Source organism: Sturnira hondurensis, unplaced genomic scaffold (genome assembly GCF_014824575.4).
Source record: "Sturnira hondurensis isolate 20B ecotype Veracruz unplaced genomic scaffold, ASM1482457v3 Scaffold0004998, whole genome shotgun sequence".
Classification (NCBI taxonomy): domain Eukaryota; kingdom Metazoa; phylum Chordata; class Mammalia; order Chiroptera; family Phyllostomidae; genus Sturnira; species Sturnira hondurensis.
This window is the reverse complement of record NW_028077629.1, coordinates 3216199-3233005: the sequence shown is the minus strand read 5'-3', so window position 1 is coordinate 3233005 and position 16807 is coordinate 3216199. Positions and strand designations below refer to the sequence as shown.

Genomic DNA, 16807 nt, shown 5'->3' with positions numbered 1-16807 from the left:
ATGATAGAATCACTCAAGGACACATTTCTTAGAACGTATGCCTGTTGTTAATTGGTGCATGTCTGTAATTAAATGGGAGCTGACAAGAAATTGGGTGATTGAACACTGTTTAATAATATGCTGTATTACACACATGTTGTATTTCTAAGTTGATTCTCTCAAAAGGCAAAAGCAATTTTTAGACTGTAAGCAAAACTCTTTGAAGAATTAATTTTTGCTTTTAGGGAGCAATAGAGATTGACATCAAGGATTTCTCTTATTTCTCTGTAGGAAGAACCTTTTGTAATGGTCTCTGAAAATGTCCTGGGTAAGCCGAAAAAATACCAGGGCTTCTCCATTGATGTTTTGGATGCCTTATCTAACTACCTGGGTTTTAACTATGAAATTTATGTCGCACCGGATCACAAGTATGGAAGCCCACAGGAAGATGGGACATGGAATGGCTTAGTAGGAGAACTAGTCTTTAAGGTAAGCATTTATTAATTAATTGACCAATTTATTTATTTATCATGTATCTAGAGGCTGATCTATAACACTTGGAAGCTAATTTAATATAAAATAAGTGCAAGGCAAAGAATTAAATGGTGGTGTTGAACACCAAAGTCTTAGCCAATGCTATTTTAGGAACTTTTAGGAAAGAAATATTAATGACAAAAGAAAGCTAAATTTTAGAATATTTCCTATGATAGAAAAGTATCTAGAACACTAACTTACCTTTGCCAAATTTATAGTCTAAACATTCTTTCAGTATACGGTACATTATAGTGTCACAATGCAATTTACAAACACAATTCATGTCATGGTTTTATTTAAAAAACTCAGTGTTATTTGCAGTAAGTAAATAAAATCCTGATAATTAGGAACTAATCTTTCACTTTTATAATATAAATCTATAAATAAGATAAATAAATTTTTACTTATATTTTTGTCCTTCTTTCAATTCTCAAAGAGCTGTTGAAACTTCTCCAGTTTTTAGTCTGCATTTCTGTCAGGTTTGCTTCATTTTTTTGAAGTTTTTAAAATTAGTTTGTATCCATTTTAATTATTATGTCTTACTGATTAGTCGTTAAACAAGTTTAGGCCTTGATTAAAATGTGTCCTATTGATTTAAATGTGTCCTATTTTTTTTCCTGTGTTCCTTCTTTTCTTGTCTTCCTTGGGTTAACTAAATGTTTTTGGTATTTGATTTTATTTTCTTCTTTGGTTTTTTAGCTTTGTTTCCTTGTGGTTTTATTTGTCTGTGGTTAGTCTAAAGAACATAATATGCATTCTTAACTTATCACATTCCATCTAGGTTAACATCATGCCACTTCAGATTTTAAAAAGTAATAAACTTACAGCAATATAAATCAATTTACACCCACCTTATCCTTTGGGCTATTGTGGTCATATGTTTATATTTTATGAACTCCAGAGTAAAGTGTCATAGTCTTTTATTTCAACAATCAATTGTCTTTAAAAGGTGTAGAGAGAAAAGACACCTTTTGGTATTGGACCACTTATCTAGTAGTTCTGGGTTTCTTTACTCCTTTCTACATTTGTGAGCTTCTGTCTGTTATCACCTTCTTCAACCTGAACAACTTCCTGTAAAATGTCTTGATGTACAGTCCTACAAGTGGCATATACTCTCAACTTCTGTTCACCTTACAATGTCTTTGTGTACCTTTATTTATTAACAGTGTTATTAGTATATATATCCAACTCTGAGTTGACAGATTTTTTTTTGTATTTATGTTTTCAAATAGAAACATTCCTGGTTTTGACTAACATTTAACAAGAGNTTTTAAAAAGTAATAAACTTACAGCAATATAAATCAATTTACACCCACCTTATCCTTTGGGCTATTGTGGTCATATGTTTATATTTTATGAACTCCACAGTAAAGTGTCATAGTCTTTTATTTCAACAATCAATTGTCTTTAAAAGGTGTAGAGAGATAAAGACACCTTTTGGTATTGGACCACTTATCTAGTAGTTCTGGGTTTCTTTACTCCTTTCTACATTTGTGAGCTTCTGTCTGTTATCACCTTCTTCAACCTGAAGAACTTCCTGTAAAATGTCTTGATGTACAGTCCTACAAGTGGCATATACTCTCAACTTCTGTTCACCTTACAATGTCTTTGTGTACCTTTATTTATTAACAGTGTTATTAGTATATATATCCAACTCTGAGTTGACAGATTTTTTTTGCATTTATGTTTTCAAATAGAAACATTGCTGGTTTTGACTAACTTTTAACAAGAGTGCCGAGAGCCTCAGAAGATAATCATATATAATCAAAGCATACTTTTATTCATACTTTTAAGTTGTCTGAGGGGAAAATTGTAGATAAAATCTTATTGTTTCTAAAATCAAGGCTGATGACTTTAAATCAAGAGCAACCTTTAATTTTAAAAATCAAAATTAATTTATTCAACAATTTGTATGCAACAATAATTCTTTTTAAATTTTATTTTAATTGTTGTTCAAGTACAGTTTTCTGTCTTTTATTCCCAAAATTGAGATAAAATTGACATTAACATTGTATTAGTTTCAGGTGTATAAAATAGTAATTTTCTATATGTATATATTAAAAAGGGACACCAAAATAAGTCTGGTGAACATCTACTACCACATATAAAATTTTTTAATATTCATCACTTTAAAAATGACATTCTATTGTCTTTTGCCAAATATTATTTCTAATGAGAAGGTGACCATTACTTGTATATTTGTTTTTTGGAGATTTTTTTTTCTTTTTTATTTAGTGTGGAGGTGACCTTTTTTACAATTCTTTTCTTTCTTGATGTTTAATTATGATGTGTCCAAATGTGGTTTTCTTTGTCTTTAATTTTGCTAGGGGTTCAGTGAGCTTATGTTATGTTTTACAAAATTACATAAATGTTGATAGTTATTTCTACAAATATTTTTTCTACCCCTTTTTTTTCTCCTTTCAAGTTGAGGCTCACAGCATATGTAAGTGAGACCTCTCAGTGCTCCCATACTGATGAAGTGAGGAGTACAAATGTGTTAGTGGAAAGCTTACTTGCAACTGTTATTTGTTTTTTTGGGGGGTGGGTGATTTTTAATCTTTTTTATTGTTGTTCAAGTACAGTTGCCTCCATTTTTCCCCCACCAATCCCACCCACCCCAGCCATCCCCACTTCCTACCCTTGATGCTGCCCCACTTTGGCTTTTTCCATGTGTCCTTTATATATGCTCCTTGACAACCCTTCTTCTTTCCCCCCATTAACCCCTCCCATCTCCTCTCTGGTTTCTGTCAGTTTGTTCTTAATTTCAGTGTCTCTGGTTATATTTTGCTTGCTTGTTTGTTGATAAGTACCCAGCAGTAAATGAGTGGGTCAATAACTGTGCCACATTTACTTTTTGGAATACTGTGCAGCTTGGATGGCTCTGGAGAGCATTGGGCTAAATGAAATAAGCCAGGCGGTGAAAGACAAATACCAGCTACTACATGTTTTAACATTTTAAGAATTTATTACATAATGATCAAATAAGCAATACATATTGTTCTTTATAAACAATTTATTTAATTGCTTTCATTTATATGTAAGAGCATGTATTTATTGTATATAACTTTAAAGTTCCTCTGGGTCCTTTTACAAAGTATTGTAAAAATTCATGCTTAAAGAAGCTAAGTGAGAAATGTATAAGTTTTAGCCAGAAAAACTATAAAGCTATTTAACACAGCTAGATCTTATTTTATTCAGAAGATATTTAGCCATTCTGACTAGACTTTGAGAAACACCGACTAAGCAGAGGGAAGAGACTAAGCCCACATAAGAGTTTGTTGGAGTAGGCAGAGAGATAGGGACACAAGTGATATAGGATGTGGTGCCGTGAAAGCCAAGGGAAGATAACATTTTCAAAAGGGAGGCATAGCCAGCATTACAGAGGGATCACCAAGATGCTGCAGTACATAAAATTCCCCTTAACTATTTATTCCATTACTACTAGTGATGAAAGTTCCAATTTCCAGCAATTTAAACTATTTATTCAATTGTACAAGCAATATAGTAAAACACAATAAAGTGATTTAGGTTATCCAAAAAGATGCATTGTATTAAAACTTTATCAGGTTTATTAACTTCTGTAAAGCAAAATAACACCATTGAAATGGCTTAATAATATTATAACAAAATTCCAATAAACTTATTGTTGTTACGTATTTTTATTAAAGTAAATTTTTATACGAATCTAAGTATATTTTAAATAACAGTAAATACTGTCAATGAATGCCTCTATCCATGACAATGAGACTTCTAAAATTACAAGATTGATTATCTGTCTTCCTGAGGTGAAGCCAAAACTTAAAAAAAAATGTTTCTCAGAGTCTTTGTCATGATGATGATGATGGACAGACCATAACATTAAAAAACAGTCCAAAAGGAAACATGGAAAGTTTCTGAGTTTGTCTGATTGTTCCACAGTGATTTCCATGCTGACATTAAGGCTTCAGAGTTGGTGGATTTCATTAAAGAGGTTTCCCATTAAATCTTGATGTCAGAGCTTTAGCACGCCCATGATTTTTAGAGAGGAAAATACAACCAAAGAGAAAAAATGATTGCTTAAATGTACATATAGAATCTATTCAAAAGTAAATATATGGCAAAGTCTCTCTCATTTATTACGTACTTCACTAGTTTTATAACTTTCTGTAATTACTATGTTCTTAAAATTTATAAGAACACAGATATGGCCAAAAGATGTTTCTCTGTGAAATAGATATATCATTTGAGAGATATATTCTGCTCAGTACAGGTACAATGATTAAGGGTGACTTAATGTGACTGATGAATTATTTTCTCCTGGTTTAAAAGGGAAAAGTAGAAGTAAGAAGACCAGAGAGAACTTTGGATAGGAAATAGTAAGTGTATGAAGCTTAGGATAGAAGTGCAAAAAAATAAGAAAAAAAGAGAACTATGAGTTACACAGCTACATGTTGCATTATTTAGTTCCTTCTTTGGGTAGCATTCTTCAAGTTCAGCAGCTTTCAAAGCAGGGTAGTCATACATTAGGTATTAGAAGACTTTCTTCAGGGAAAAGTAATACTGGTAGCTTGCTAGGAAATAAATTTCTGTATTTTCAGTTCCTATAAGTAATCTTTCCTAAAAATGAAATGCTTGAAAACATGAGATTGCCAAAAAGGAAACATGCAGTAAGAAGATGACTAAGCTGATTTTAGGATGAAGCTCTAGGAAAGACACCATTTAAAAATGATAGAAGAAAAGCATCTGAGAAAACATGCAAAACTTCATGGTCTCTAATAAATCATGAAGGTAAAGGAAGTAAATTTTCACTCCATGGAAACTCAGAAGATTTTTAAGAAATTTTTCAATGCATTTTGAATCTCTTGATCTTTTTCTGTGCCTCCTTTGTTCATCTCCATTCCCATTCTATGATCCTACATATGGATAATGGCTTACTGCTATAGAAGGTCATGGCAGAGCTGACTGAGTTCATTTCTATACCATGGTAGCTAATGAGATCAATACAGCTTTCACTGATCCTCCAGTGTCCTTTAGTTCATTAGATCTTGATTCTTTATCTTCATCTTTACGGTGGGTATTCCAAATACTTCCCACGCTTTTCAAATTTCTATTTCTAGTCCCACTCTCCATCCTGAAAACCCTTTTTATTTTAGTTGTTAAAGCTCATAGTCTACTACAAAGACTATGAGAGTCTAATATTTTTTTTATTATTCGACCTCAAAATACATCCATGTATTTTCTTATCCTTAAAGGCAATACAAAGTCTTCAGAGTAGAATGGAACATTAGTTGTGGATACTGGTAACACATTTACTAACCATGTGAGCATAGGGGAGTTTCTAACCTCTTCGAGTAGCACTTTCCACATCCATGGAATTAAGTTATTGTGAAGATTAACTGAAAAAATGAATTCAGTAATGTGTTTCAGGGAAGGCAGATAGGTCTCCTCTTATCTGCTGATTCTGATAGATTGGTAAAAAATTAGGCTATATATTTAAAAAGATATAATAACTCCAACACATATTTTGAAGGCAGACTGATAGAATCTGCTGACAGATTAGATGGGAAAGGGCAAAGCCGATGATATCTTCTTACCGAAGGCTGTGTGTCTTATCTTTTCAGCCATAGAAGCAGAAAAAGACTTTCTGTATTCCCATTTCCCCTAGCTCCACTCACTATCTTACTTGTAACCATGGACATCTCTCACCTGGATTGCAACTATAGGTTTCCAATTACCCTCCTTCTTTCTACCCTTGACTGCCTTCAATATATTTTGACATAGCAGCTCAATGATCCAGTCACTCTGTTGCTGAAAACCATTCGATAGCCTTTCCATCCAACTCAGAGTAAAAACTATCCTTAAAGTTACCTACATGCTTTGCCCTACTAATTCTCTTGTGATCTGCTGTGTTTCTCCCTCACTCACTATGCTTCAAGCTCACAGCCCTCCTTGCTGTTTCCCCAGTTGCTGAACTTGGCCTTTGGACCTGCCTGAACCATCTTCCTAGAATTCTTTTCCCCCAGATATCTTTTCCTCCAGCTCATTTATTTTTCAGTCTCTGCTGAAAACTCTTATTAGAGAGGGCTGCCACGGCCACCCTATTCAAACAAATTCTACCCTCTGTACTACCTATACCCTTATCCTATGTTATTCTCTGTAATTCATATCACCATCTTGCTAAGTACTTACTCATTCTTCTGTCTTCCCCTGCTAAAATGTAAGCTTAATTGGGGCAAAAAGTTTATACATTTGATTTACCACTGAAACCTCAGTATGAAAAAAATATTTTTACATCAAAGAATGAATAGCAGTCAAGTGACTTTTTATGACATTCATTAGATAATTACACTCCTCTAATTAAAATCTTTCAAGGGATCTCATTGTTCTTTAATAAAATCAATTAGCCTATAATAGCCTACTAAGTTTAGGCTTATCTAAAAAAAGTTACCACTATGGTACATTTACACAATCTAATACTATGCAGCACAAAGAAAAAAGGAACTCCTACCCTTTTCGATAGCATGGATGGAACCGGAGAGTATTATGCTAAGTGAAATAAGCCAGGCAGTGTAAAATAAATACCACATGATCTTACCTATAAGTGGAATCTAATCAACAAAACAAACAAACAAGCAAAATATAACGAGAGACATTGAAATAAAGAACAAACTGACAATAATCTCAGGGGAGGAATAATCTCAGGGGAGTGGGATTAAGGGTGGGAGGTAGGGGTGGGTGGGGCAGGGAAGAGTCATGGGGGAGAAATGGACACAACTGTACTTAAACAACAATAAAAAAATAAATAGAAGAAGTTCCTATCCCTATTGCAATACTATATTTTGGGCTTTTAAAAAATATTTATGTTTTCAGAGAGAGGGGAAGGGAGGGAGAAAAAGAGGGAGAAACATTAATGTGTGGTTGCCTCTCATGTGGCCCTCACAGGGGACCTGGCCAGCATCCCAGACATGTGGCCTGCAACCCAGGTATGTGCCCTGACTGGGAATTGAACCAGCAACCCTTTCTGTTCTCAGCCCTCTCTCAATCCACTGAGCTACACCAGCGAAGGCTATTTTGGGCTTTTGCTCCTATAATATTAAGCTTTTTAATCCATTTAGCTCACTGTATTCAATCATTCCAACTTCACTACAATTGAAGTGAGAATAGGATCATTAACTAGCATGAGGAGAACTAAGGAAAAATATTTGGGTAGAAAGTGGAGAATGTATAATCCAAACTAATATTTTGGAAATGAGTAATGATAATAATTAACATTTTAAAATAACGAAGTGCTATTCCAAAGTTTTATGAGTACTGACTCCTTAAATCCTCATAAATATGCTAAAAAATTATCATAAATGTATATAATTACATCCCCTTTATAAAGATAAGAAAACCCAGCCCTGGCTGGTATAGCTCAGTAGATTGAGCATGGGCCTGCGAATCACATGATTACGGTTTGATTCCCAGTCAGGGCACATGCCTGGGTTGCAGGCCAGTTCCCAGCAGGGGACTCATGAGAGGCAACCATACATTGATACTTCTCTCCTTCCCTTCCCCTCTAAAAGATAAATAAATAAAATCTTTAAAAAAAAGAAAACCTAGGCACAGAAGTTTAAGTGACTTGCTCAAGGTCGCATAGCTAATAAGCAGAAGAAGTAGAATATGAGCCTAAGTTGTTTGACTTCAGAGCCCATTCTCTTAACTACTGTGCATATACCTCCTTGGAGCTATCCAAACAGAAAATGAAGTAAGCACTTTGATTTGAGTCTGGAGTTCAGGTAAGAAACCTGGGGTGCAGAGATACATATGAGGCTACTTAGCATGGAATGAAATTTAAATTGCCCATCTATCATTCTTTGTTTCTATCTCAATCTTTCGCAACTTGGTTCCTTTCCCACTGCTTAAAAGCAGGCTCAAGTATTCTTTATCTTAAAAATACTCTTCCCATACTTTCCAAGCTAAAGTAATTCAATGTCTTTGGTTGTGAATGGAGTCCAATTGAGTGAAAAGATAATGTAATGGCTCACAACTAACCAGGGATGAGATCCAAGCTCATTTTCTCAGGCCTTCATATCTTCTCTCTTCACCTTAGCTCTGCTTTTCATTGTGTTTTCCCAGTTCTCAGGCAGGCTCTCCTTTTGTGTCAGCACAGTGACTTTCAGCAAGCCCAGACTTAGATGTCATCCTCTTACCCATCCCAACATCAACATAGATTCTCTTCACCAACAGTTCCAACAAAGAGCCTTAGTTGTATGCACAGTTTCAGCACAGATGTAGCTGGGAGCGGCAGTGATTTCAGAGCCAGGTCTGTATACCATGTACCCATTTTGAGCACTGAGGGTAGGATAGCTCAGTGTAAACACCTGAAAGTAAGCATGGGGGAATACTGATCCCCCAAGAAATTAAGGATGCTCTTATCAGAAGACAGGGAGAATGGATACTGGACAGGCAAAACATAGCTATCTTTCAGAGGCTTAAAAATAATGTATGCGTTACATGGACACCAACAATGGTTACATGTACACAAAAATTGAAATGACTAGCAAATCAAAACCTGTAATAATTAAATTACAAACATAGGCTGGAAAATATTTGCAAAAGTATGATGAATTATTAGCATCACTGCCTCACTGCTACATGAAAAGGTCATAAAATCCATAAGAAAATACAAAAAATCCAATGGGCAATACAGTAAAAGATATGAACTTAACAGTTTCAAAAGAGAAAACTGATAGACAATGTAAATCTAAAAGGAAATTTATTGTAGTGGAATAAGGCAGTTAAGGTAAAAAAGTATGTATATGAAATATGAATGGTTAGTGATTTTATAAGGAAAAGGCTACAGCTCTGTGTTATATAACTTGGAGGTATTTTATATGTTCTGTTTCATAATAAAATAGAACATCACTAGAATTAGAGGCTCAGATTTTAGTCAGCAATACACTTGACATCACTGGAAATTAACACAGATACATCAACAAATTAAAAACAGTGGTTTGAAATAGACCAAATAATAACTATTACATAGAGCTCACTATTGCTGATAAGAGTCTACATACTATGTACTTATTAGCTCTCAGAATCCAAAACAATCTTATGAGATAGATACTATTATTATCCCAATCTTGAAGAAATATTGGAACTTGCCCATAGTCACTTAGCCAAATTGTGCAGAATTTATGACTTAAACCCAGAGAGTTTGAATCCAGAGTCCAAGTGCTTAATTCCATTAGAAGTTTACAGAAGTGAACAGAATTCCAGTGTAAGTTTAGTTTGAAAAGCATTTTAATAAACCAAGTCATGTGATGGTGAGAAAAAATATTACTCTGAATGGTTTAGCACAGGTTTTTAAGATATACACTTTCAAAAAACAGTTCAGATAAAGTTTGGATAGGTATAAGTAGAAGATAAAGGTTAGATTATATAAAGAAGGGGTTGGAGAGTTACTAAAAATATTTGCATCTATAAACTTCTCAAAAATATCCATTCTTTCTTAAAATCCTATCTCTTCTCTTGCATACAAGAAAAAATAAGCATCTTAAATAAAAACAAACTAAGGAAACAACTAGAACAGGAACAGAACCACAGAAATGGAGATCATATGGAGGGGTAGCAAGAGGGGAGTAGGGGGGGGAAGGTACAGAGAATAAGTAGCATAGATGACAGGCAGAAAATAGACAGGGAGAGGGCAAGAATCGTATGGGAAATGTAAAAGCTAAAGAATTTAAGACACATGGACATGAACTAAAGGGGGGGCAATGTGGGTGGGAGAGGGTGTGCAGGGTAGAAGGGAATGAAGGGGGTGAAATGGGACAACTGTAATAGCATAATCAATAAAATATATTTTTAAAAAAGAACCTTAGAAAAGCATGCATTACTTTCTGCAGTCTGTGTCTCACTTCCCACTTACATTTTATCACACTTCGTATAGGTCACATTCAGCTTCAATCTGCCTTGTCTACCCTTACTTTTTATCTTTTTCAGCCCTAGTTAAACTCAGGCTTTGTTCCATACAACTTTCAAACCATTCCCTCTCCTGATAATCTTGTCTTCTGAAAACACCCATTTCACTTCTTTTCAAACTAATCTTTTGAAACATGAGATAGGTAGATAGATACAGGTATGTGTACAGGTATAAGTATAGGTGTAGGCATAATGATATAGAGGCCTTTCCTTTGCATGGTTCTCTTTTGGAAGCCAGAAGGCTGAGGTTGTGTTTACTTTGTATGCCAAGCAGAATGCCCTATATTCATCTATTTATTCCCCACTCATTTTTGAATGCATACAACATTCTGGGCAATGTGCCTAGCATCATAAATTCAAAGGAATGGAAGACATTGTTCTTGCCTTCAAAGATCTCATAGTGTACATGGAAGATAAATGTGTAAATAAATAATAAAAAGCAGTGCTATAAATGCCATAGGGTAATATGTACATGGTGCCATGGCAACCCAGGCGCAGAGTGGCAGCCTCTGCCGGGAGAGTTGAAAAGATTGCACAGAAGGAAAGAAGTTCGAGCTTGAAGATGAGTAGGAGTGATAGAGGCAAGAATAGAGATAATTATAAAATCATGTTTGCCATGCTAAAGAGTTTGGACTTTATCACTTACACAGTGAAAATTATAAAAGGTTTAAAGGTTCTTATGTAAGAAAAAGTGGGATTTAATTTATGTGTAAGGGAGATAGCTGAGGTAGGACCAAGGATGCATTGGAGCAAAGAAGGAAAAAGATGAATGGCTTTTTACCACTCAAGAGAGGAATAAAAGTGTCAGAACCAAAATGGTACCAATTAGGAGATCAACAAAAAGGTATACTTTTGAGAAAACAATATTCTAAATTATAATGACTAGAACTTGATTACTTGAAGGAGAAGATAAAAGGGGTGTTGAGATTCAGCAAGAAATGTATCAGAGGAAAATGAGCAGATGGACAGTCAATGACAGAAATAGAGAACAGAAAGGGAGCAGACTGGAAAAGGGCAACAGAGGTACAGAGTCTGGCTGTAGACGTTCTGCTTTGTGGTACCTGAAGAACATCCTAATGGAATTTTTTAGGAATAACTAGTAAAGGTGCATGTGGATGTGAATGATGTCTATGGCTTTAAAAAGTTTAGGAAATACAGGTATTCCTCTCATCTCTATTATAAGAACTAAATTGGGAGTGTCGGATTAACATGAATATTGTCGTGCAAACTGGTTATTTAAGGCCTTACATTAATGCACTGCAGTCTGGATAAGGAGGACTACGATGTTATTTTTGGCACTAGAATGGACAAAAATGCTAGAGGGGTGAGAGAGCTCACTTTGGAAGAACGGTTTAGAGGATCCCATCTGCACTGGAAAGGGCAAATCTAGGAGCAGCTGGGAAGGCATCAGGCATAAAAACAGTTCCATGGGATTGGGTCTGTCTGTGCCACCAAAACAAGTTTGGGGAGGCACAACATTTGTCCCCATTCTTATCTCTATTTCCTAAGAGGTCAAGATTGGAATAATCCCCTTGGTCTAGAGGAGATGTTGCCTCTTTTTTTCTGCATATATATTCGCTCTTTGAAAAATTATTTTATTTTATTAAACGTTTTTGAGTAACATTGGTTAATAGGGTCATATAGGTTTCAACTGTACATTTTGAACAGGCCACCTACTGGGATCAAGAGAACCCAGAATATGAAGAGCAATGCTTGTGGGTGAAGAGAGTCCTCAGTGGGATGTCTGAGGACTATCAAATATACCCATGATTACAAACAATGGTTACATATTTTGATTATCTCTTTCTGTTATTGTAAAGCATCCTTGAAAATATTGTATCCACCAGAAAAACTTCATTCACCAAAGAACTCCATCCACATATGCCTGCTCAGTGATAAATGCTTGAAAGCCTTGTGAGATGAAAAGGTAGCTTTGTCAAGGGAGTCAGGATAAAAATGTGTAAAGAGTAAAGAAACCATTTTAAACACTTTAAATTGGACAGTGACTAAGATTTTATTTCTTAAATTAAACTAAACAAGTATTAATGGAGTGACTGAGCTTCCAAGAGTATGTCAGCTATAGTCAGGCAGGAAGTTCAAAAGTGCACGTGGTCAGAAGAATGTATGTTTTTATGTCTGAATGGTGATTGTTAAAAATAATCCATTTGATATATATATAGATATAGATGTGTGTGTATGTATATATGGAGAGAGATATATGTGTGTATACACACACATATATATCTATACATATACATATCAAGTATATATGATGGAGCTGGAGTATAGATGTGGGAGACCACACAGCTGTGTGAGTAAGTAAAAAAAGAAAAACACTTGACCAAAAATATTTGTTGTTTATATGGAAATATTTTTACACTGATGAAGGAAAAGGAGATCTATGAAAGAACATGAATTATGTAGATGCAAATTACTTCATGAATGGTTGTAGGAACAATTTTCTAAATTTGCAGATGATACTTAATTGGCAGACATTGGAAACAGTAAGGAGCAATTCACTCACATAAAGAACTTGAATCATTAAGTACTTGGTCTAATAGATGGCAAGCACAAATAAGTAGTGAATAATAAGTCTTGAATCAAAGAAAAGAACACAGAGTATTGCCAATGGTAATGATGCTGTCCAGGAATGGCTCCAGGTTTAAAGAGAACTTATAGAAAAAGACAAATAAAAAGTCAGTAAAAGATGGGTAAATTTAAAAAAAAATATGTGGCAGGTTATAGGATATAAATTAATGGACTGCTGCATCAGTCAAAGCCAAAGTGATATAAAGACTGGTGCTATGATGAGAAAAATCTCATAACTTGAGGATACATAAATCCTGAAATCCACTGTTGGCTATTGAAATGTCATCTATTACCTAGATTTTCATCTATCTCTTGTCATGGTTTGAGGGTAAAATTAATGAGAAAGATAACTTCCAGGCATAAAAGAGAGTACAAATTTGGGTGAAAATATTCTAAGTAACTTTTATTTTTTAATTTAATTTTATTGTATTTTTCCATTACCATTTAGTCCCCTTATACCCACTCCCCACCAGCAATCACCACACTGTTGTCCATGTCCATGAGTCCTTTTTCCTTTTTGCTCAATTCGTCCACCCTCTCACCCCTCCCCACCCCCACTAGCTGTCATCCTGCTCTCTATCCATGAGTCTGTCCCCATTTTCCTTGTTAGTTCATTAGATTCCACATATGAGTGAAATCATATGGTATTTGTCTTTCTCCAAATGGCTTATTTCACTTAGCATAATTTTCTCCAGATCCATCTATACTGTCACAGAAGGTAAAACTGTCCTCTTTTTTATAAAGAGGAAAGCCAAGTAGCATCCCAATGTGTGAACATCCCATAGTTTTTTACCCACTCATCTACTGATGGACACTTGGGTGCTTCATTATCTTGGTGATTGTAAATAATGCTGCAAAGAATGTAGAGGTGCTTATGTTCTTTTAAATTAGTGTTTTTGGTTTCTTTGGATATATTCCCAGAAGTGGGATTACTGGGTCAAAAAGCAAACCCATTTTTAATTTTTTGAGGTCTCTCCATAGTGCTTTCCACAGTGGCTGCACCAATCTACATTCCTACCAACAGTCCAAAGGGGCTCCCTCTTTCTCCACATCTTCCCCAGCACTTGTGATTTGTTGACTTATTGATGAGAGCCATTCTGACAGGTGTGAGATAATATCCCATTGTGGTTTTAATTTGTATTTTTCTGATGACTAGTGATGTTAAGCATCTTTTCAAATGTCTATTGGAGATCTCTATGTGCTCTTTGGAGAAGTGTTTATTGAGGTCTTTTGCCCTTTTTTTAATTGGGTGATTTGTTTTTTGGTGTTGAGTTTTGTAAGTTCTTTATAAATCTTGCATATAAACCCTTATCAAATGTATCATTGAATGTGTTCTCCCACTCTGTGGGTTGTCTTTTTATTTTGTTGATGATTTCCTTTGCTGTGCAAAATCTTTTCAGTTTGATATAGTCCCATTTGTTTATTTTTTCTTCTTTTGCCTGAGGAGATCATATAAAATACTGCTCTGAGCAGTGTCTGAGATTTTGCTGCCTAAGTTTTCTTCTCTATGTTTTATGGTTTCAGATCTAACATTTAAGTCTTTGATCTGTTTTGAATTTATTCTCATGTATGGTGTAAGAAGATGGTCTAGTTTTATTTTTCTGCATGTATCTGTCCAACTTTCCAACACTATTTATTAAATAGACTATCTTTAGCCTATTGTATGTGTTTTCCTCCTCTGTTGAATATTAATTGACTATAAAGGTTTGGGTTTATTTCTGCACACTCTATTCTCTTCCATTGATTTATGTGTCTGTTTTTATGCCTGTACCATATTGTTTTGATCACTATGGCCTTATAGTGTAGTTTGATATTAGATAGTATGATTTCTCCAAATTTGTTCTCCTTTTTCAAGATTGCTATTGCTCTTTGGGGCCTTTTGTGGTTCCATACACATTTTTGATATATTTGCTGTAGTTCAGTGATATATGTCGTTGGAATCTCAATAAGAATTGCCTTGAATTTATAGATTGATTTGGGTAGTATGGACATTTTAGTGATGTTAATTCTTCCTATCCATGAGTGCAATATGTGCTTCTACTTATTTGTACCTTTTTCAATTTTTTTCTTCAGTGACTTATAACTTTCCAAGTACAGGTCTTTTACATTCTTGGCTAATTTTCTTCCTAAGTATTTTATTTTTTATAGCAATTGTGAATGGGATTGATTTCTTAATTTCCCTTTCTGTTAGTTCATTATTAGCATGAAACATGCAACTGATTTCTGGATATCAATTTTGTATCCTGCTACTTTACTGAATTCTTTTACAGTTCTAGTAGTTTTTTGGTGGACTCTTTGGGATTCTCTATGTACAGTATCATGTCATGTGCAAATAAAGACAGTTGTACTTCTTTCTTTGCAATTTTATTTCTTCTTCTTGTCTGATTAACATGGTTAGGACTTCCAGTACTATGTTTAATAAAAGTGAAAGAGAATATCCCTGTCTTGTTCCGACTTTTGAGGGGAACACTTGTAGTTTTTGCCTATTGAGTATGATGCTGGTAGTGTGTTTGTCATATATGTTCTTTATTATGTTTAGGTATGTACCTTTTTTCTCACTTTGCTGAGAATTTTTATCAAAAATGCATGTGGGTTTTTGTCAATGCTTTTTCTGCATCTTTTGATATGATCCTGTGGTTTTTATCCTTCATTTTATGTGGTTGATCATAGATGTTAGTACAACATTTGCAAATGTTGGGTGAATATTGACCTATAATTTTCTTTTTCTGTAGTGTCTTTACCTGGTTTGGGATAAGGATAATGCTGGCCTCATAAAATGAATTGGGAAGCCACCCCTCCTCTTGAATTTTATGGAATAGTTTGAGAAGGAGAGGTATTAGTTCTTCTTAAAATGTTTGGTAAAAGTCACCTGTGAAGCCATCTGGTCCTGGGCTTTTGTTTGCTGGGAATTTTTTTTGATTACTGCTTCAATTTTGGTAGGTGTAATCTATCTATTCACATTCTCTGATTTTTCCTGATTTAGTTTTGGAAGATTGTATGGTTCTAGATATTTTTCTACTTCATCTAGGTTGTCCATTTTGCTGGCATATAGTTGTTCATAACATTTTCTTAATGATTCCTTATATTTCTTTGGTGCCATTTGTCATTTCTCCTTTTTCATTTTTGATTTTATTTATTGGGGTCCTCTCTCTTTTTTTCTTGATGAGTTTGGTTAAAGGTTTGTCAATCTTGTTTATCTTTTCAACTTATCTTTTCAGGTCTTGGATTCATTGATCTTTTGTATCATTTTTAATCTCTATCTTTTAATTTATGCTGTGTTCTTTATTGTTTCCTTCCTTTCTACTCACTCTGGGGTTTGTTTGTAGTTTTTTTTCAAATTCCTTTAAATGTGAAGTTAGACTGATTATTGGAGCTTTTTCTTGTTTTTTGAAATATGCCTGTAATACTATAAATTTCCCTCTTAGGATTGCTTTTTCTGTATCCCACAGATTTTTGGATTGTTGTGTCTTTATTTTCACTTCTTTCAAGGTATCTTTTGATTTCTTCCTTTGTCTTATTTTTTACCCATTCATTGTTTAATAACCTGTTATTTAACTTCTGTGTCTTTGCAAGTTTTTTCAGTGTTTTTCTTGTGACTGATTTCTCATTTCATAGCATTGTGGTCAGAGATAATGCTCCATATGATTTCAGTCTTCTTAAATGTATTGAGACTTGCTTTGTGTCCTAATGTGTAGTCTATCCTAGAAAACATCCCATGTGCACTAGAAATGCTCTGAAAATATCAATTAAATCCATTTGATCT

General features: G+C 34.5%; 1 protein-coding gene across 1 annotated transcript in view; it reads left to right on the top strand.

Annotated features, from left to right (window-relative positions):
* GRID2 (glutamate ionotropic receptor delta type subunit 2) overlaps positions 1 to 16807 on the top strand; it is a 1449169-nt gene that overhangs the window by 1101906 nt on the left and 330456 nt on the right. Inside the window, exon 10 of the mRNA XM_037046096.1 lies at positions 271 to 468. Within this exon, the coding sequence (XP_036901991.1) occupies positions 271 to 468 (198 nt within the window). The remainder of the gene's footprint in view (positions 1 to 270; positions 469 to 16807) is intronic.